The sequence below is a fragment of the Oncorhynchus gorbuscha genome, linkage group LG17, assembly GCF_021184085.1.
Source record: "Oncorhynchus gorbuscha isolate QuinsamMale2020 ecotype Even-year linkage group LG17, OgorEven_v1.0, whole genome shotgun sequence".
Lineage (NCBI taxonomy): Eukaryota > Metazoa > Chordata > Actinopteri > Salmoniformes > Salmonidae > Oncorhynchus > Oncorhynchus gorbuscha.
In genome coordinates, this window is record NC_060189.1 from 29,674,631 (window position 1) to 29,694,877 (window position 20,247).

Below are 20,247 nucleotides of genomic sequence, written 5' to 3' on the forward strand. Positions count from 1 at the left end.
GGGTGGGGGTCAATGTTAAAAAAGGCCAGTGGCCATTTGATTAATTGTTCCTCAGTCTTATGGCTTGAGGATACCGAGCAGTTGCCATTCCAGGCGGTGATGCAACCTGTCAGGATGCTCTCGATGGTGCAGTAGAACTTTTTGAGGATCATGCCAAATCTTTTCTGTCTCCTGGGGGGGAAAAGGTTTTGTCGTGCCCTCTTCATGACTGTGTTGGTGTGTTGGGCCCTTGATAGTACGTTGGTGATGTGGACACAAAGGAACTTGACACTGGAGACCCGCTTCACTACAGCCCTGTCGATGTTTTAGGGGCCTGTTCGGCCCGCCTTTTCCTGTAGTCCCTGATCAGCTCCTTTGTCTTGCTGACACTGAGGGAGAGGTTGTTGTCCTGGCACCACACTGCCATTTCTCTGACCACCTCCTTATAGGCTGCCTCATCGTTGTCGGTGATCAGGCTTACCACTGTTGTCGTCAGCAAACTTGTGATGGTGTTGGAGTCATGTTTGGCAACGCAGTTATGGGTGAACAGGGAGTACAGAAAGGGACTAAGTACACACCCTGAGGCGCCCCAGTGTTCAGGATCAGGGTGGCAGACGTGTTGTTGTCTACCCTTACCACCTGGGTGCGGCCCATCAAAGTCCAGGATCCGGTTGCAGTGGGAGGTGTTTAGTCCTAGTGCCCACAAAGCTCATTACTATGCTATGGTGTTGATCCCTGAGCTGTAGTCAATGAACAGCATTCTCACATAGGTGTTGCTTTTGTCCAGGTAGGAAGGGCAGTGTGGAGTGCGATCTGAATCTGTTGGGGCGGTATGTGATTTGGAGTGGGACTAGGGTATCCGGGAGGATGCTGTTTATGTGAGCCATGACCAGCCTTTCAAAGCACTTCATGGCTACCGACGTGAGAGTGCTACGGGGCGGTAATCATTTAGGCAGGTTACCTTCGCTTCCCTGGGCACAGGGACTTTGGTGCACTACTTGTCACATGTAGGTATTACAGACTCTGTCAGGGAGAGGTTGAAAATGTCAGTGAAGACACGTGCCAGTTTGGTCCGCGCATGCTTTGAGTACACATCCTGGTAATCAGTCTGGCCCCCTCGGCTTTGTGAATGTTGACCTGTTTAAAGGTCTTGCTCCCATCGGCTAATGAGTGTTATCACACAGTCATCCAGAACAGCTGGTGCTCTTGTGCATGCTTCAGTCTTGCTTGTCTCTTTAGTTTGTCTGGTAGGCTTGCGTCAATGGGTAGCTCAACTCTGCGTTTCCCTTTGTAGTCTGTAATAGTTTTCACACCCTGCACATCCGACGAGCGTCAGAGCTGGTGTAGTAGGATTCAATCTTAATCCTGTATTGATGCTTTGCTTGTTTGATGGTTCGTCTGAGGCCATAGCGGGATTTCTTACAAGCTTCCGGATTAGTGTCCCGCTCATTGAAAGCACTCCACAAATCAGGTCTTTACCATAAAGTAGCCAGACGGAGGCCACTCTTCAGTAAAAGGCATATGACAGCCCGCTTGGAGTTTGTTGAAATTCACCCAAAGACACTCGGAGCAGGAGAAACAAGATTATCTGGTCTGATGAAACCAAGATCGAACTCTTTGGCCTGAATGCCAAGCGTCACGTCTGGGGGAAGCATGGCACCGTCCCCACGGTGAAGCATGGTGGATGCAGCATCATGCTGTGAGGATGTTTTTCAGCGGCAGGTACTGGGAGACTGGTCAAGATCGATGGAAAGCTACGGAGCAAAGTACAGCGAGCTCCTTGATGAAAACCTGCTCCAGAGCACTCAGGACCTCAGACTGGGGTGACGGTTCTCCTTCCAACAGGCCAATGACCCTAAGCACACAGCCAAAACAATGCAGGAGTGACTTCGGGACAAGTCTGAATGTCCCTGAGTGGCCCACCCAGAGCCCGGACTTGAACCCGATCGAACATCTCTGGAGAGACCTGAAAATAGCTGTGCAGCGACGCTCCCCATTTAACCTCGCAGAGCTTGAGAGGATCTGCAGAGAAAAATGGAAGAAACTCTCCAAATACAGGTGTGCCAGGATTGTAGCTTCATACCCAGGAAGACCCAAGGCTGTAATCACTGCCAAAGGTGTTTCAACAAAGTACTGATTAAAGGGTCTGAATACTTATGTAAATGTGATATTTCATTTAAAAAATTGTACACTTCTAAAAATCTTTTGTGTTCTTATTATGGGTTATTGTGTGTAGCTGGATGAGGGGAAAGCGATTTTAAGTCAATTTCAGAATAAGGCTGTGGAAAAAGCAAAGGGGTCTGAATACTTAATGAATTCACTGTAAAAAAAAGAGAATATTTAAAAAAAAGTGACAGGTGAAGGCAGGGCCAAAAGTAAATATGACTAAATAATTAATCAGGGTGTTTTTTCCACAAATAGACAGGTGTTGTACTTTCCATGGTTGCCAATTGGTTAACTTTCTATTAAAATGTATTGTCATGAGAATTTATTTATTTTGGGATATTTACACCAAGTATGCCCACTTCATCGTCGGACCATTTTATTGGTAAAAGCAAATTACAATCTACAATTGTTTTCTAGGAGTGGTTAAAACATGTTAATGCCACATTTAAACGTGCACACACACACACACACACACACACACACACACACACACACACACACACACACACACACACACACACACACACACACACACACACACACACACACACACACACACACACACACACAACTCCCCACCAGCCTTCAGCATCTGCAGCTGACAGATTTTGGGGGGGTGTGGAGAGGAGGAAGTACCCCTCTGGGCTGTCCTGTTTTCTCAGCTGGACTGTCTCTGAGTGCTTTGTGTGTGGATCTGTGCTTGTGCAGAGACAGGCTTGGTGCCAGGGCTAACAGTATTTGTTCTCCCCCTGCAGTATGATGCCATCCGGGTGAACCAGCTCTATGAGCAGGCCAAGTGGGCCATCCTGCTGGAGGAAATAGAGTGCACCGAGGAGGAGATGATGATGTTTGCTGCCCTGCAGGTGAGACCTGTGTAATGCATGTGTGTCAGTTTGTCTGTTTGTTCGTGTGTATAGGGATCATGTTAATTGGCCTGATTGAGGACTGCAGTAGTTATCTTCTCCATGGTCTCACTGCCTGATGAACAGAAGAACAGCAAATTATTTGAATGGGCGTGTTGTCCAGTGTTGACACTGACGTGGTGGGTGACTGGTCTGCTTGAAATCAAATTTTATTGGTCACATACACATGGTTAGCAGATGTTAATGCGAGTGTAGTGAAATGCTTGTGCTGCTAGTTCCGACAGTGCAATAATATCTAACAGGTCATCTAACAATTTCACAACAACTACCTAATACAGACCAGTCTAATTAAAGGGATGGAATAAGAATATGTACATATAAATATATGGATGAGGGATGACCGAGCGGCATAGGCAAGATGGTATAGAATACAGTATATTCTTATGAGATGAGTAATGCAAGATATGTAAACATTATTAAAGTGACTAGTGATCCATTTATTAAAGTGGCCAATGATTTTGAGACCTGTATATAGGCAGCCGCCTCTGTGTCAGTGATGGCTGTTTAACAGTCTGATGGCCTTGAGATGGAAGGTTCCAGCTTTGAGGCACCTGTACTGACCACCTCGCCTTCTGGATGGTCGCGGGGTGAACAGGCAGTGGCTCGGGTGGTTGTTGTTTTCTTTTTGGCCTTCCTTTGACATTGGGTGCTGTAGGTGTCCAGGAGGGCAGGTAGTTTGCCCCCGGTGATGCGTTGTGCTGACTGCACCACCCTCTTGAGAGCCTTGCAGTTGTGGGCGGTGCAATTGCCATACCAGCCCGACAGGATGATCTCAATTGTGCATCTGTAAAAGTTTGAGGGTTTTAGGTGACAAGCCAAATTTCTTCAGCCTCTTGAGGTTGAAGATGCGCTGTTGCTCCTTCAACACACTGTGTGGGTGGACCATTTCAGTGTGTCTGTGATGTGTATACTGAGAAACTTAAAACTTTCCACCTTTGCAGCAGTACACAGAAACATGGTCCCCCTGATAACTGTATGCAAGGCTGTATGCTTGCATGGAGCAACTACAATTAAACCAAATGATCCTGTCTGTGATGCCTTGGCTCTAGAAACAACCCATTCCAGATACCTGTCATTGAAGATGGTTAGACTAGACACGTCACTGACACTTTAGACTTGTTCAAGTGCTGTTCAACACCATAGTTAACTTCTGTGGACGTATTGATTATGTCACTGCTTCTTTTATACAAGTTGTGTAGTATAAGAGGAATAGTGAAGAGGGGGAAGGACAGTGAAGGTCTGATTTTGGGGGGGTGTGGGGATCCGAGTCTCTTGTGTCCCTTTGGGATGCTCCCTGAGACCAGGGCAGCCCTGCTATTTCTGATCCTCGTAAAGCCTGAGGGACAGGACATGGGGACGCCAGTGTGTCCTCTCCCCAACGGGTAATTATAGAGTAGCCACCGGACTCACCCCACTGGAGGTATCACTCCAACCAACCTGTAATCTCCTACACATTCCTCAATATCCCCAATTACACTGAAAGGTGACACTGCTAGGGTCTTCAACAGGAGCGGAGGTGTTTATTAATACATCATTGGTTGTCGGTTTAGTGGTTCATCCCCCCCTGAAGAGATGCTCAAGATGCTAATCTGTAGTGTGTTTGGATTAGCAGCTAGCATGTCGCTACCTGTCTGTTAGCGCCACTATCTATCGTTATCTCTTGCTAAGTTAATAGTAGCTGTGACAGTCATGGCTAAGGTGTCACTGAGGAGATCAGGCAGGAAGAGAAGGGGTGGGTTTATTACAGTAAGAGTTGAATGGTCTCTGTGTCCAGGGATTCTGCCAATCACCTGGATATGTCTGTGTGGCCAAGTATAGCAATTAGCCTGCCATGTTCGGCACAGTGAACATGACTGTATTTGGGAGATAAAGGCCCAGGGCATTCCTGTTAGCCCACTACCCCCAACTCCAACCCTACACATACAAAACATATGCGCTAGAAATACACATGTATGCACCAGAAACACACACACCATCCCCCTCTCCCCAGTGTCAGTAGAGCGTGGGCGTCAGAGATGGTGACATGGCGGGAGAAGCCTTTGTCCTACGTTCTGAAACCCTAGCTGGCTATGGCCACAGAAGTGCCGTGTGTCCTGAAATATGCCTCTCTTTTCTTCTCCCTCTACCTCTCTCTCACCCCCACACTGTCTCTCTAACTCACTTGCTCCCTCTAGGCAGCTGTTCATTCATATTGAGGAGGAGGAGTAGGAGGTGTGGGGGTTGACAGTATAAATACAGTTTGTCAACAAGTTGGTCTTAGTGTTGTTGAGGCATAGACCAGAACAGAACATGGTGAGACTGGCTCTGTTAGTCCAGAGGATAGTGTGAATGATTGGCCAGGCCAGAGACTCGTCCAAATATAACAAACAGGATTCTGACCAGACTAGATGGTATTTCCATTGTGAATAAATGCAGAAATGCTGCACGCAATGTCCCAAGTCTGCACTACTCACATGTGCTCCAAGGAAAGACACATTTACAGTCACTAATTTCATCAACTAAATATCCCCCCCCCCCCTCTTTACTCATTTTAAAGAACAAAGTAATTATTGTTAATCAACAGTTAGTGCTTCATGGTACTCACTTCTACAACACCCAAAGAAACTCAAAAGTATTTATTGGACAAGCAGGTATTTTTTTTGTGTTTTTACCACTTCATTTGCTATGAAAGGGACTAGGAAATCACTACCAATGTACACAGAAACGGACGCCAGTGGAGCAAACCAGAAAAGTTACATTATCAGTAATGACATTCACAATATCAAACAGGAGACTGGTGTTGACACATTATTCACAGTCATGGCATAAAGGACTGTTGGCTAAACATTAGTCCCTTTTCTCTATCTCTCTCCCCCAGTACCACATCAACAAGCTGTCCATCATGTCGTCAGACAACCACATGAACAACAGTGAGAAGGAGGTGGACGAGGTGGACGCTGCCCTTTCAGACCTGGAGATCACCCTGGAGGGAGGCAAGACCTCCAACACCCTGGTACTACACCTTACTGTCCTATACTAACCCCAACCCTGTCAGACCTGGAGATCACCCTGGTACTACATCTTCCTGTCCTATACTATCCCTGTCAGACCTGGAGATCACCCTGGTACTACACCTTACTGTCCTATACTAACCCCGACCCTAACCCTGTCAAACATGGAGATCACCCTGGTACTACACCTTACTGTCCTATACTAACCCTAACCCTGTCAGACCTGGAGATCACCCTGGTACTACACCTTACTGTCCTATACTAACCCCAACCCTAACCCTGTCAGACCTGGAGATCACCCTGGTACTACACCTTACTGTCCTATACTAACCCCGACCCTAACCCTGTCAAACATGGAGATCACCCTGGTACTACACCTTACTGTCCTATACTAACCCCAACCCTAACCCTGTCAGACCCTGAGATCACCCTGGTACTACACCTTACTGTCCTATACTAACCCCAACCCTAACCCTGTCAGACCCTGAGATCACCCTGGTACTACACCTTACTGTCCTATACTAACCCTAACCCTGTCAAACCTGGAGATCACCCTGGAGGGAGGCAAGACCTCAATACACTGGTACAACTACTACACTTTACTGTAAAACACACTAGTTATGCAATTCACTGTACTTTACCTCAATGCTACTCTAGTGGTACATTCAATTAGAGCAAATGTTAATGGGCACATCCAGAGTGGCATATTATGGTTGAATCGGAATGTTAAATTCAAATCTCTCTACATCATATTTATGCCAATATGACACCAATGTAGATGAAAATTTGAGGTACACAACACACCTCTCGTCATAATCCATCCGGCCGTTACCGAGAACCACTATACTGGATTGTTGACGGGGTCTTGTTAGTATTACGGTTGTTCAGAATTATTTTTGCCCAAACCTAGCTCAAATTCTAGACGTCAGGTTAAAACGAGGCTACAGCGTCCATATGGTGACCATTAGACTTAGATCCATTTAGACTGGATAAGTTAATTGGCACTACATGCACATTTCTTCCCAATAAAAATCAATGTGCTACCTTTTTTTCTGAAAATTAATTTCTGACAATGCTAATATTTTTTTGCCAAATCTCAGAGTTCTAAAACCAGGGCTGCGATCAAAACACTTAGAAGATACACCCTCGTCCACTTACCCTCCTTATGCCCTTGGGGAATCGTCGTTGCCATCTTGGAGGGTGGTCCAAATGATTAGACAAGCAAGGGAAGTTTGCAGCTTAAGTCCCTCAGCCCTCATTTTTAGTCGGCTTTGTGAGTGTACAATTATGTTCACTCCGGGGCCTGAAACTCCCAATAATTAAATTTGCGACGATTGTACATCTGCTAAGGAAAGTCTCAGAAAACTTAAAAACAACATCAATGGAGAAGTCAACATACCGTAAACTCGTACATCGCCTTGGTCCGTACAATCGCCCTTATTTTAGCACCCCAAAACATAATACTTCCAGATCAACGGTAATCAAGCACAATTTCTCCCCTTTCCAACAGAATCAATTACATGACCTAAACACTGCCCGTTTCTGCATAATTCAAGTAGGCAATGAGCCCCGTCGGGTCTTTTAAAAAATGGCAGGTAGGGAAGCGAAACTAATGCGTGACAACGAGAAGGAGAGATGTTGTATGTTTCTTTCAATCGATCTGTCCAACTTATCGCCTTTAAAATGTAAATAAAACACAATAAAGAGTTTATATAATGTGTCATTACATACCTATTTGAAGGTTTGTGTCGAATTTGAATAGTGTTTTTAGGGCGGTGCTAAAGTGATCTTCGAAGTTAACAGCGGCTTTGAGAATGATGATCGCATGCAATGATGATGAAAAAATGACTAGGTTTCCCCCCCTTACCCCGTCACTGTTCATTTCTTGTTTTTTAAAGGATGATAGAAGTGCTCCACCTGGTGGAGAGAGATTGTAAGACAGAAATAGTTGCTTTATGTGTGCTGTACGTTACGACATTACATTTACATTTTACATTTAAGTCATTTAGCAGACGCTCTTATCCAGAGCGACTTACAAATTGGACATGCCACGTCAAGAAGTAACGGAGGGTCAGTTTATTCAACTGATCTCCAATACTATAGAGCCATTACCATGTCAATCACCCCTTGAATAGAAACCTAGTTCACACCCCCGATTTTGACGTCAACACAGTCGCTGCAGTTCCATTAGTTTTCTTTGTAGCCTCGTTTGAATGTTGCAGTTGCACGGAATGGGGTGCGTTTACGTTACAAGTGTAAGTAAAAACAAATGCAAATAAGTTTTAAATTGTACTACTAATGCACATGACTGCACAAACACGTTGCGTAAATATATATATATTTTAAAATCTTTTGGAAATTGTAGAAATAAAACATTTTCCTTCTTCAGAAGTTCCAGCTAGGCAGGCTAACGTTATTTAATTTGATAGCTATCATACAGTAGGTGAATAATAATATATTTAATATACGTAGACATGCACTCATAATTGACATAGCGCATATAAAGCACACACACAAGCTACCGGTGGCTGAAAACACAATCGTCATAGGATAAACGAGGATGGTCCATTTTTTAAAAATAATTCCTTCCTCCCTCGCCCTGCAAGTGTATACTTGTCAGACATCATGATACGTCATCAGTAGTGTCCACAAAATTTGAGGGCTGTGAGTGGCTTTGGACCGCAGCCCGGGTAGAGCAACTTGACTAGTAGAAAGCTAGCAGCTGTAGCTAGTTAGCTAGCTTACACCAGTTGGATGAGAAGCAAAAGGAAGGTAGCTAGGTATATTTAGCTATGGAGGGTTTTTCATATGGCTGAAATCACTGTGGAAACTGCTGACCTGGGAACCTGGATATCCATTTAAACAGGCCTGGGTTCACCTACCGGAGGGGATATTTTGACCATTCTCTGTCGTGTATAGATTTTGAACCCCCCCCCCCCTTTCCCAAAACACGCACTCCATCCCTACAGTACAAATGCACACAATAAATTGCACAGGTCGTAAACGTTTCCTTTTCTGACGCCACTTTCTTTTGAGAAACTAAGACATTTCTCAAGCTGGCCTGGGTGGAGCTGAAAGATGACTTACTCATCTTAAGCATATTGTACACTATCAGTAGTACTTAAGCAGCCGATGTTCTCTTCCAAATGAGTACTCCCATTTGTTTTCATATTTATAGTGCCATTTACAAATGTGTGCTCTTTTACTGCCGTTGGACAGCTGTGTACAGCATTACTACGTGCATTTGTACCTAAAGGATTTAGTGTGCCAATCCAATGTCAGATTTGTAAATATGTGTTCTTCAAAGTGTTTTGTACTTGTCTATTGATTTTGTATTTTACAGGTGTTTCTCAGCAGTTTGCCACAGTGTTTGTATCAGGAGTTACCAAGATTGCTATTGACAAGCCACAGGGTTATTTATGCAGGCTTTTTTTGTTCAAGCCCCGTGCTACCACACCTGATTTTACTACTCTGCTGTTGATCAAGACCTCAGCTGTTCACCGAGACCTTGAATAGTACAGTCAGGTGTGGTAGAACTGTGCTTGATCAATAAATCCTGCATAACCCTGTAGCGCTTAAAGAGCAAATATGGTCATCCCTGAACTATATCTGATGAATATACGATTGTACATTGTATATTTTGTAATAACTCAATATTGTTTACAGGTAATGTAGTATCCTACTAGGCCTTTCTTCAGTAGACTTTAAAGTACATTTTCATGTTAATAGGTACATGTTGATTATTTTGTGTATTTTCCAGTAGCTTTCTCGTTTTTATTGTTACAAGAGATCAGTGAAAAATAATTCCGTTTACACCATATATTAGCTTAAATGGGTCTCTGGTTCTTCGCTTCCCTCTGGAAAATCAGCTGTTAATATAAAATAAATACTAATAACTACATTATTTCAGTTGCCATTTGTCATTATTGTGTACTTTTACTTTACTTTTATTGCTATGTTTTGCTGTATTATAATGTTGTGAAATAGTGTTGTATAAGCACCTTCTGGTGTACAAACCATGGCAATTATTCAGGTTGTAGTAGAAGGTTTGAATCCTAAGCATCCTGCCTACACATTATTTGTAGTACAATAGACCAGCATAGCTACTATAGTAGATTAGGTCCAAGCTGTGTGCTGGAAAACAGAGCATCGGTGAAGTACGCATAGTGGTGTATATTTCCTTTTTCGGCTTCAGACCAATGCTACTTCTCACTTAAAACTTATTTTTTTTAGTTTGACTAGGGTCTGGGTGAGAACTTCACTGCAAGGCAAAAAGCTACTTCAGAAGGTGTACCTTCTAATGATGTATATAAAGACTAGAATGCTGATGCTATGTGTTGGTCAGTGAGAGGCTTTAAAGCCACCAGTCGGCCATATTGGCACTCCCCAGTAATAGTGATCCTCCACAAGAATGAATGGAATTCTACAGTATTTCAATTAAATATTTAAAAGACAAAATGACGTGTAGTTAAGTATTTTGTTGTAGTGGGGATTGTAACATTAACACTTTCTAACAATTATACTTTAAGGAGAATGTTATATATTTGATTATTTCTATGTTTAGCTCACATAATATAATTTTAAAGTATGCATTAGGTGTCTGTAATATAATAAATGTGGTAAAAACACATGTACACATTAAGACATTTCTATAGCTTCCAAAATAGTTTTTTACAACGGTGGGGAAGTGCCAAGATGGAGGTACGGTGGCTTAAAAACAGCACCCCCTGTCAGTTATCTAGTGTATATATATAAATTATTGGTCAATTCTGTATGGGTAATAATAATAATATAATAGTGAGTATCACATGATTTGGCCAGTGTTAAAACTGTCTGCCCCAACCAACTGAAGTTTATACAGCTTATCTGAGGAAGTTGAAGCTTGATTAACTAACTGTTTTCTTTTATATGCAACTCTGAGCGATGACATTGCAAACATAGAAAGTCAAACTTGAGGTCATTGTTAAAGTTGTGCTTTATAATCCTGTCCTTGTCCTTTCTCAATAATAACCATTCAACCAGCACTAAACATGTTTGTTCCTCTCTTCCTCTCAGGGTGATATCACGTCCATTCCCGAACTGGCTGACTACGTCAAAGTCTTCAAGTAAGTTCAACAACTGCTTCAGTGGTAGAAGTTGTCTTAATCACAGATCTAGGATCAGTGTATCATCCCGAAATCCATTAGGGGGAAATTCTAAACTGACCTAAGAATAGTGGCAAAGAGCCAACTAGCCAGTTCCTTCTAACTCTCCAGACTGCCTCCGTTGATTCATTTTAGCCCTTTCTTGATGTTTGCTAATGACTGGCCATGCGCTTTTAAAGAAGGCATTGTCCCTGGGATGTTAAATCTAATACTATGGGAGCAGGAAACAAGGTTTGGGCCTAAATTGGAGAGCTGTTGTCTGTTCAGTATCAAACTTGGCTGTATGGATTGGGTTTGTGGGCTGGCTTGTTCCCAGGACCAGCTTATTGGTGGGGCTCAGGATGTATCAAAAACACTGATTACTGCAGTGATTCGGGTTTACGTTAGGACTAGGACCAGTTATAATGGTCCTCTTTAGCTCATGACGGGTTATAGTGGTCCTCAGTAGCTCAGTTGGTAGAGCATGGCCCTTGTAACACCGGGCTAGTGGGTTCGATTCAAGAAACCACCCATAAATAAAATCTATGCACGCATGACTTAGTTGCTTTTGACAAAAGCATCTGCTAAATGGCATATATTATATTATTATTATTATATAGTCTCTAACTAGGGCACAGAGCAATATCTTATACATAGCTAGGCGCCCAAAGTTTTTCTGGTCAGGTGGTGAGTAAAACCCCTGGCCCTAGTCATAAAAGCCTTTTGGCCACAGGCCTGTGTTGACAAGCAGGTAGCTCTTGCAGCTTAAATAATGTTGTAAAAATATAAGCTGTAGACTATTACTGAGAGGTATTTCCACAGTAATTGTCCTCCATTAAAACTCATGTCCAACGTTGGCTCCTCTCCCATTCATGCTACTGACTCTTATATGGACCACAGAAGGAGGCTGAGAAAGCTCTCGCTGTCTCTTTCTCTCGTCTTTTTCTGTTAGACTTGGCCCCTCTCAAGTGGAAAAAAGCACCCCTTTTTTATGTGGCTTGACGGCTCTCCTCTTGGTGTCTGGGGTTGGGTTTGCGTTGCTAAGCGATGTGTTTTGTGATTCAAGCAGAACTGACTTACCCCCGTCGCTCTTTTTCTCTCTCTTCTATGTGTTTTCCAGGCCAAAGAAACTGACACTGAAAGGCTACAAGCAGTACTGGTGCACGTTCAAGGACATCACAATTTCCTGCTACAAGAGCAAAGAGGAGGCTCATGGGACACCCTCTCTCCAAATGAATCTAAGAGGTACTAGTACACACACACACACACACTCACACTCACTAATGAATTCAACAGTTCCTTTACGACCTGAGTCTGTGATCCCCAATGGTGTGTGATGGATGGCTTTGACCACCTACCGCCCCCTTTCTCTCTGAACTGTTCGTGTTTTTGTAGGTTGCGAGGTGACACCAGATGTCAACATCTCTGCTCAGAAATTCAACATCAAGTTACTTATCCCGGTAGCTGACGGCATGAATGAGATCTGGCTGCGGTGTGACGCTGTGAGTACGGCACCCCCCCCCCCCAGGGGAAACACTGATACTGTAAATGCAGTCCATATAGTCATCTTATAATCATAACCACCATCCTTCTCTCTGTCTACTCCCTCCCCTCCTCATGCAGGAGAAGCAGTATGCCCACTGGATGGCAGCGTGCCGGCTGGCCTCTAAGGGGAAGACCATGGCAGACAGCTCCTACAATCTGGAGGTCCACAACATTCTGTCCTTCCTCAAGATGCAGCACATGAACCCTGACCCCCAGTTCATTGCGGAGCCAGCCGTCACCAACGACATAAACTCTGAGTGCCTGGTGTCTCCACGCTACCTGAAGAAGTACAAGAACAAGCAGGTAACTGGAATAACAAGGGTCTGTGTGGAGAGGAGACCCCATTTATGTAGCCTACAGCTGAATGGCCATGGATTCAAATATGCATGCAGGTGGATACATACACTGCGAGTTAACAGACAAAGCTATGGCAGCAGAAAGCAACCCTGGCGAGATTATGGGGAAGTAATTGTTCCAGGGGTAGTTTGTTGTTTACCCCCTACCCGATGCACCCCAGCTGGGCGCCTCCTGGCGTCTGGGTTGTCCTGCACAGGAATGCAACCTCCCTCCCTCTCTCGCTCCCACCTTCCCTCTAAGGGGAACCCAGGACAGCGGACCTTGCACTCAGCAGTCTAAAAGGGAGGATTACCACAAGTGAAGCTCTAAGGCGATCTCCTTACTCTAAACTTGCTTCCTTCCCTCCTTTCCTTTCTGTCATTATAACTGAAAGGTGACTAGCAAGGAAGCTAGTTGACTGGAAAGAGGTCCACCATGTTATTTTCACCCATCCATGCCCTGCCAGATCTGTGCTCAAGAAGGAAAGGAGAAGAGGAAATGATATAATACTGAAGACTATTGAGTGACGCAGCCGGAGAAATCCAGACAACCTAAAGGAGTTGTCTCACTGAGAACTCAGAGGCAAACCACCAAAGCCAACTAATGATAAGTCACATTTATGCATTAGATTAACTTGTTTTAGGGCAGTATAATTGTGCTCTGTACTTAGCAAATTTCCATGTAAATAACAGGCTGATGTATATACTGTACATTAGACCTGCAGAGCACATGCCTCCACAGATGGGAGGGGGAGAGGCCTTCCCTCGCTGACTAACTCAATGTGGTTCTGATTAAGCTTATAGGAAAAGTGGGACGTTATTTTGGTGTGGGTGTGTGTGTGTTTCGGTGGTTAAGTGATGACTCCATACTAGTCTGGGTTTGGACTGTAACCATAGCTTCAGCCTGGCGTGTCATCCAGGAAAAGAACATGGGGAAAGACCACTCCTGATGTGTGAGTGAGAAGGGAGGAGGGGAGAGCTCATCAAACAGGAAATGTCTATCCTGGGTGGACATCCTAAAACAGTCATTACTGTGTCCACTGAATCACATTGAAATTGTGTTTTTGTTCTAAAAAAAGGAATGAGAAAGAGCCAAACTTGTTTATTTGGCATTGCTGCCTAAAAACAAGATAGGAGTGTGAGTGTGTGTGTATAGTCTGTAGTGTGATGGGCCTCCTACTCAGATCTCATTCAAATTCTCACCCCTCCTAGCCTCTTTACCCAGGCCTGTGGGTCAGTCTGTCTGTATGTGGCTGTGGTCCTGGCCCGTCTCCAGTCTCTGTCTCAGTGTGAGGCTCTGAGCTCTAACCCAACCGAGCCTAGCTAGGCAAGCAAGGGATGGCCCAAAGGCACCTCATGAAACACTCCATTCATCTCTGACTGGACAGGGCTACTGGTAGTGGGATTAGCAAAGGAAGTTTTGAAGAGCATTGTGTGCTTTTTGTGAATTTGTTCTGTAGTTTTTGTGTGTGTTTGGGAGGGGAGTTTGAGGAAATTAGTTCTGCCTGGGAATGCAGAATGGGAAGCTAGGCTGAGAAAAGCCACTCTGTCAGTCAGCTAGTTGTGCTGTGGGAGAGATGTTTTCAGGGTACTGCCTCTCCCTTTACCCCCCCCCCCCCCCAAACTGGACTTCCTCTTCTCAACCCCTCCCCATGGGACTTCGTGCTCCAATCCCAGCAGATACGCACAGGAATTTATAGATGGTTTCATAACTTCCTAGCCAAACATACAATACAGTTTTACATAAGACAAAGCAAACTGGAGAGGCCAAATAACAAACACCAGGATTTTGCTAATTAACCAAATCCAGAGAGCTGTAGCTCTCTATATTACAGCTGTGTGATGCCTTGGTAGGTATTGCCACCTGGCGGACATAATGGGAATAGCATACACAAGGCTACTGGCCTGCCCTATAGTATAGTAATAATAATAATACTCAAGCTAGTTAAGTGTAAAATAAAACCTTCAACTGTCACCCAGGTCTTTCAAGAAATAATTACTCCAATTAAATGTTTCAAACTTGTAAATCAATTAAATCAGTTTAATCGTTTGTGTCCAAGTAACTAAACCCTCTGCTTGCCCTGACAGATACTGTACTGTGACTGCTGCTGCATGATCCTTCAGACCTCAACTCTCCTGTTCATTTACCCTGTTCTGATTCGGATTCTGCTGCTTTGTTTTGGAGCTATTTTCTTTGCTCGATGGCCTTGTTCTCACCTGCTTGTTTTTCTTTCTTCCTTTCTGTTTTCTCTCTACCTCCCCTCCTTTTGCACTCTTCTTCCATCCCTGCCTCCCTCCCTCTTCAGCCAGGCTATATCAGGGACCTGGTAAGTGGAAATGGCTTTGTCTTGGGGTCGTGGTTGATTTACCATAGTAGTAGTTGTTTAACAGTCTCAATAGCTAGTTTGTTTCACTTTTAGGAAAACTGAAACTTCCCAGTCTAAGGGTGATTGCTAACTGAGTTTTGTTCAAGCCTCATTTCCCCATTTCTCCTTCAACTACTAACACACTCTGAATGGGATAGTAAGATGGTCAAGTGGTGAGTCTGTCCTGAAGACCCAGGTCAGCATCTGTCCTACTCCTCATCCCACTGACTCATATGCCATGGGTTTGGGCTGCTCTGCTCCGAACTCAACTTTAGGGCTGTAAAGAAACACACTCTCGCCAGGGCGGGGAGGCACTTCATGGGCCATTACATTTAGACTGGCCTCTGGGGATCTCAACTGTTGGTTCATACTTTAGTTCGTGATCTTGTGTGCCTTCCTATATTTACGGGAAGGTGTCTTTGGGTTTAGGGGTTTATAGCGTGGTTTTAGTGTGGTGATGGTGGGGCCGTGTGTGTACAGTAGACCAATGTCTTTGTCTAGGGCAGGGCTGTTCAATTCAGGTCCTGGAGGGCTGAAAAACATCCGTTTTTGTTTTGTTTCTACCTGGTAGTTAATTGCACTCACCTGGTGTCCCATGTCTGAATTAGTCCCTTATTGAAAAGGGAGGATGAAAACCAGAAGTGTTTCAGCCCTCCAGGACAAACATTGAACAGCGCTGGTCTGGGGCTTGGTTTCAGAGTGGAGGTGGTGTTGGTGTGTCACGTGTTCAACAGCCTTTCAATGTGTGTTAATCAGATTTCGGCCCGGATCCTGGAGGCCCACCAGAATGTGGCCCAGATGAGTCTGATCGAGGCCAAGATGCGCTTCATCCAGGCTTGGCAGTCCCTGCCCGAGTTTGGCATCACTCACTTCCTGGCCAAGTGAGTCCCTCTCTCTTCTTCTTCATGCAGAAAATAACAGACATTTTCCCCAAGTCTGTGTCTCTGTCTCTCTCGGTGTCTGTGTGTTTTTGGACTTGTTGTTTTATGGCTAACAGAGACGTTCTTGTCGGATACAAAGATGCATGGTTGAAATACAATAATCATATTACTTCCAAGAACCACATCCCAAGCAGTGTGCTCACTTGGAATTCTCTGTCATTCCCAGATTCCAGGGTGGGAAGCGGGATGAGCTGATCGGCATCACCTACAACCGTCTGATCCGGATGGACGCCAACACCGGAGACGCCATCAAGACTTGGAGGTTCGCCAACATGAAGCAGTGGAACGTCAACTGGGAGATCAAGATGGTACAAATTTCAGCTTATAGACCAGGAAATGAACAGCTTGTGACAATGCATTCAGTCATCTAAACAGTCACCGTCAGTTTGTTTTCACTTTACCATCTTAACATGGCATTTCACATGTAAATCTTTCATCTTTACTAAATGAATTGTCAGTAAAGTCCTATGGTTTTGACTGTGTGATCACCCTGTGCCCTAGGTGACGGTGGAGTTTGCAGATGAGCCCAGCCTGGCCTTCATCTGTGCGGAGGTGGACTGTAAGGTGGTACATGAGTTCATCGGAGGCTACATCTTCTTGTCCACACGCGCCAAGGACCAGAACGAGTCTCTGGATGAGGAGATGTTCTACAAGCTGACCAGCGGCTGGGTCTGAGTCTGACTACCCTATTCCAGGGGTCAGAGATTAGGGGTCAAGAGGGGAGGGATGGTGGGGACTAGATCTTATCAGTTTATTTTATTTGTTATATATTTTAGCTGGTTTTATTTTGGAGCTGTGCTGAAGAGGCCCACACGGCTGCTCACTATCGTTATTGCTGTTAAGAAGCTGACACCCTTTATTTTTTGTTGCGTTAATGCTGACAATGGTATTTGTAAACACTAATATTTTGCGCAATGCTGCAGCCCAGATGATCTCTGAACTCCAAACCCTGCCTGTGGGCTCCCCCATCATTCTCCAATGCACAGGGGATATGGTCTACTTCCTCAAGCAGCTATCACAAAGCTATGTCCATGAGAACGTGTCAGGAGACCTCTCCCTCACAAATACTTTTTCTACATCTCCCCCCCCTGTACTCCGACTCAGCTGAAGGAACTGATCGAATTGGCCCGTCAGCAACTCCACTACGTCGTCGTAATCCGACCAGACCACAAAATCATGTGTTAATGAAGAATCACATTATTTATTTATCCATGTTTTGTTTTTCCTGTTTTAATCTGGCATTTTAGTAAGATGTGGTGCTCTACTTAGTTTTTGAAGTAGCCAGTGGTTTGCCTCACATGCTACTCCTGTGATATGATACTCTGTCTAATTTATGCTGCGGAGTGCCACTTCACTCTCACGTATTGTACACCCACATATTTACTCCCTTTATCAATATAGGCAGTAGCAATCACCAAAGTAAGAGTGTCAGCAAAACGGCGACACACTTTTACTTCCTCGGCAGAGACAGGAAGTGATATGGGGTAATTTCCTTCCGTCATCTAACTAGTCCATATGAAGTCACGTGTAAGCACTTCTCCAGTGTACATATGATCCCAATATGAATAAGCTGTAGTAGTTAAATTAATGTTTTTTTTAATGGTGTTTTCTTTCTGAGCATACCTCCAGTGGCAGTTTCCTCTCCCCTGTGTTCAGTAGTGTGCTTGAAGAGATGAAACAAGCCTTGGTGCACACCTCCAGTCGTGTTTTCCTGTTGTCTTGATTAGTTAGTATGTCAGAAAACCCGGTTCTGAATATACACAGAGCTCAACCAGGGTGAATGTCCTACAGTGTGTTCTGTAAACACCTGAATAACCATGCCTAGTTCTTACAGCTAAAATATGTCAGTGTGGTGCTTGATCATCTAGAAGGGGTCACTCAAGGATACTCTGTTTGAGAAGTTATTTTTCTGGTTATGTTGACAAGTCCTGAGGTAATTAGTGAAAATGCGAATGAGTATGTTATTGTCATGGAACATGTGGTGGCATGAAGGCTTGTTGGCCAAATGATGTGGCTCAGGTACATGCTGCCAGCCACAGGGTTGTCAGATGCCCACAGCATGTAGGAAAGGCCTCAGCTCTGCCTTGAGACTCAGACCCTTGCCATTGCATTGTGCATGTATAGTACAGCTGGAGGGATATTACCAATAACAGCGTTCCCAGATGCAGCCGCCTCCTTTATGTTATCGACGTTCTTTATCTTACACCGTATAGTATTACTATTATTCAGTTCTCGTTTTCATTGTTACGCACCAGCAATAGGTCACCAAGTTTGAAGAATGAATTATGCAAAGTCCGGGTTTATTTTTTCCTCGGTATGAAGGAACATTAAATGAAGTATTCATTTTTTGTAACTTATGTAAAAACACAGGTTTAATTGAATTGTACAGTTGTTCTTTTTTTGTTTCCAGATAAGAGCGGGGAGCCATTAGTCAATATTGTGTAGTATGAAGATTTGTGCTTGCCAATGTTACGGTCTTATTGAGTTAACATGATCTATATATGAAGATAACACTAGTCTCAAACTCCAGGTTGGTAGAAAGTTAATGAAGATTTGTCTCACACTACTTATTATTATACTCAGAAACATTGATAAAAGGGCTTTTCAATGTACTTTTTTCTTCTTGCTACTCCTATAAGCAGAATTACATTGCTAATTTCTATTCTTGCCTTTTTTTGGCACACCTCCCTAGGCTATCAAACTCTTACTCTGTTCGGTGCCTTTAAAAAATATATCACTTCATTTTCAGATTTGATCACCATTGTAGCTTTTCTTTGAACAATGTTTTTGGTATGAAGGAGACCCTTTTAGTTGAGATGGAACCTAGTGTTTGAGACAAACGAGCGTAAATGAACTGAAGAGAAGGAAGCTTAGCCTATGTTTTTCCTACTATGTTGTTTTTTGTTTGCCCCCAATGTCCAGAGCAGCAGTGCATGGCCTGCTGTTTTCAGACTGCAAAGAAATGCATTTATTTTAAAAAATAAAAATACTTTTTATTTAAGGTTTGAGTTATAATATTATATTCCTACTTATTCGAACATTGAGGCAGTAATGATTACTGAGGACCAGAAATCATTCAGGATACCACTTTAAAGCTAAAATATGTCATTTTCTGTATCTGCAACAATTGAAATTTGGGTGATTCTACCCTGTCTCCACCAGAGGGCAGTACGTAACCACTCCATCTTCCACCCACTGCTGCACTCGCATCATATCCAGGACTGGATCCAAACTTCTCTAAAGATCACTCACTGTTCTTAAAGCGGCTTCCAATGTTATCTGGCATCTGTCAAACAGAGTGGCAGATTGATGGAGTTAAAATGAGCTCAGAGTTACCAACCGTCTTCGTTTACAGGCTCCCCGTCCTGCCACGGCAACCGTCCGTCTGCTATGGTGTGGAGGTGCCATGATGATGGCACTCAGGCCACCTGATTCCCGCAGTGTCTTTGCATCCTGTAGGGTGAGGTGGTGGGGTGTGACTCAGACAGGCGACAGAGGTGGGGGGGGGGGGGGTCATGGGGGGGGGATGCTCGGCAGGTGTGTCAGAGGTGTAGACGGTTGGATTTATTCTGTCTCTTTGGATTATACATGTGTGATTGTAGCTACATTATCTGAGAGAAAATGTTAACATGCACATCACAGTGCAGTTTAGAAAACAAAATGGGTAGTATAATCTAGTCATGTTCATGGAATCGCGGAGACATCTGAGCATGTAGGATTATTTAAGATTACTGCCTTGGGCTATTACATTCAGTATCCCTCTATGTGAATAGAACTCAGTGCTTGTCCACTCGTCTCCACCCTCAGTCCAGTCCTGTCCTGAGGTCAGATGAGGTGTTAATTGTGTAGCTCTGGGTACAATGAAATCTACAGGGAACA

At 44.1% G+C, this 20,247-nt stretch overlaps 1 protein-coding gene across 6 annotated transcripts in view; it reads left to right on the forward strand.

The window, feature by feature from the left end:
• LOC124002290 (fermitin family homolog 2) overlaps positions 1-19,369 on the forward strand; it is an 84,070-nt gene extending 64,701 nt beyond the window's left edge. For 4 of the 6 annotated variants that reach the window (XM_046309667.1, XM_046309668.1, XM_046309670.1 and 1 more), the window contains 10 exons: positions 2,901-3,008; positions 5,926-6,060; positions 11,114-11,163; positions 12,302-12,426; positions 12,577-12,683; positions 12,805-13,029; positions 15,368-15,388; positions 16,184-16,308; positions 16,535-16,676; positions 16,870-19,369. In XM_046309667.1, coding sequence (XP_046165623.1) covers positions 2,901-3,008; positions 5,926-6,060; positions 11,114-11,163; positions 12,302-12,426; positions 12,577-12,683; positions 12,805-13,029; positions 15,368-15,388; positions 16,184-16,308; positions 16,535-16,676; positions 16,870-17,043 — 1,212 coding nt within the window. In that variant the 3' untranslated portion in view covers positions 17,044-19,369. The remainder of the gene's footprint in view (positions 1-2,900; positions 3,009-5,925; positions 6,061-11,113; positions 11,164-12,301; positions 12,427-12,576; positions 12,684-12,804; positions 13,030-15,367; positions 15,389-16,183; positions 16,309-16,534; positions 16,677-16,869) is intronic. The other 2 variants (XM_046309669.1, XM_046309673.1) reach the window with 1 other exon arrangement.
• The last annotated feature ends 878 nt before the right edge of the window (positions 19,370-20,247 follow it).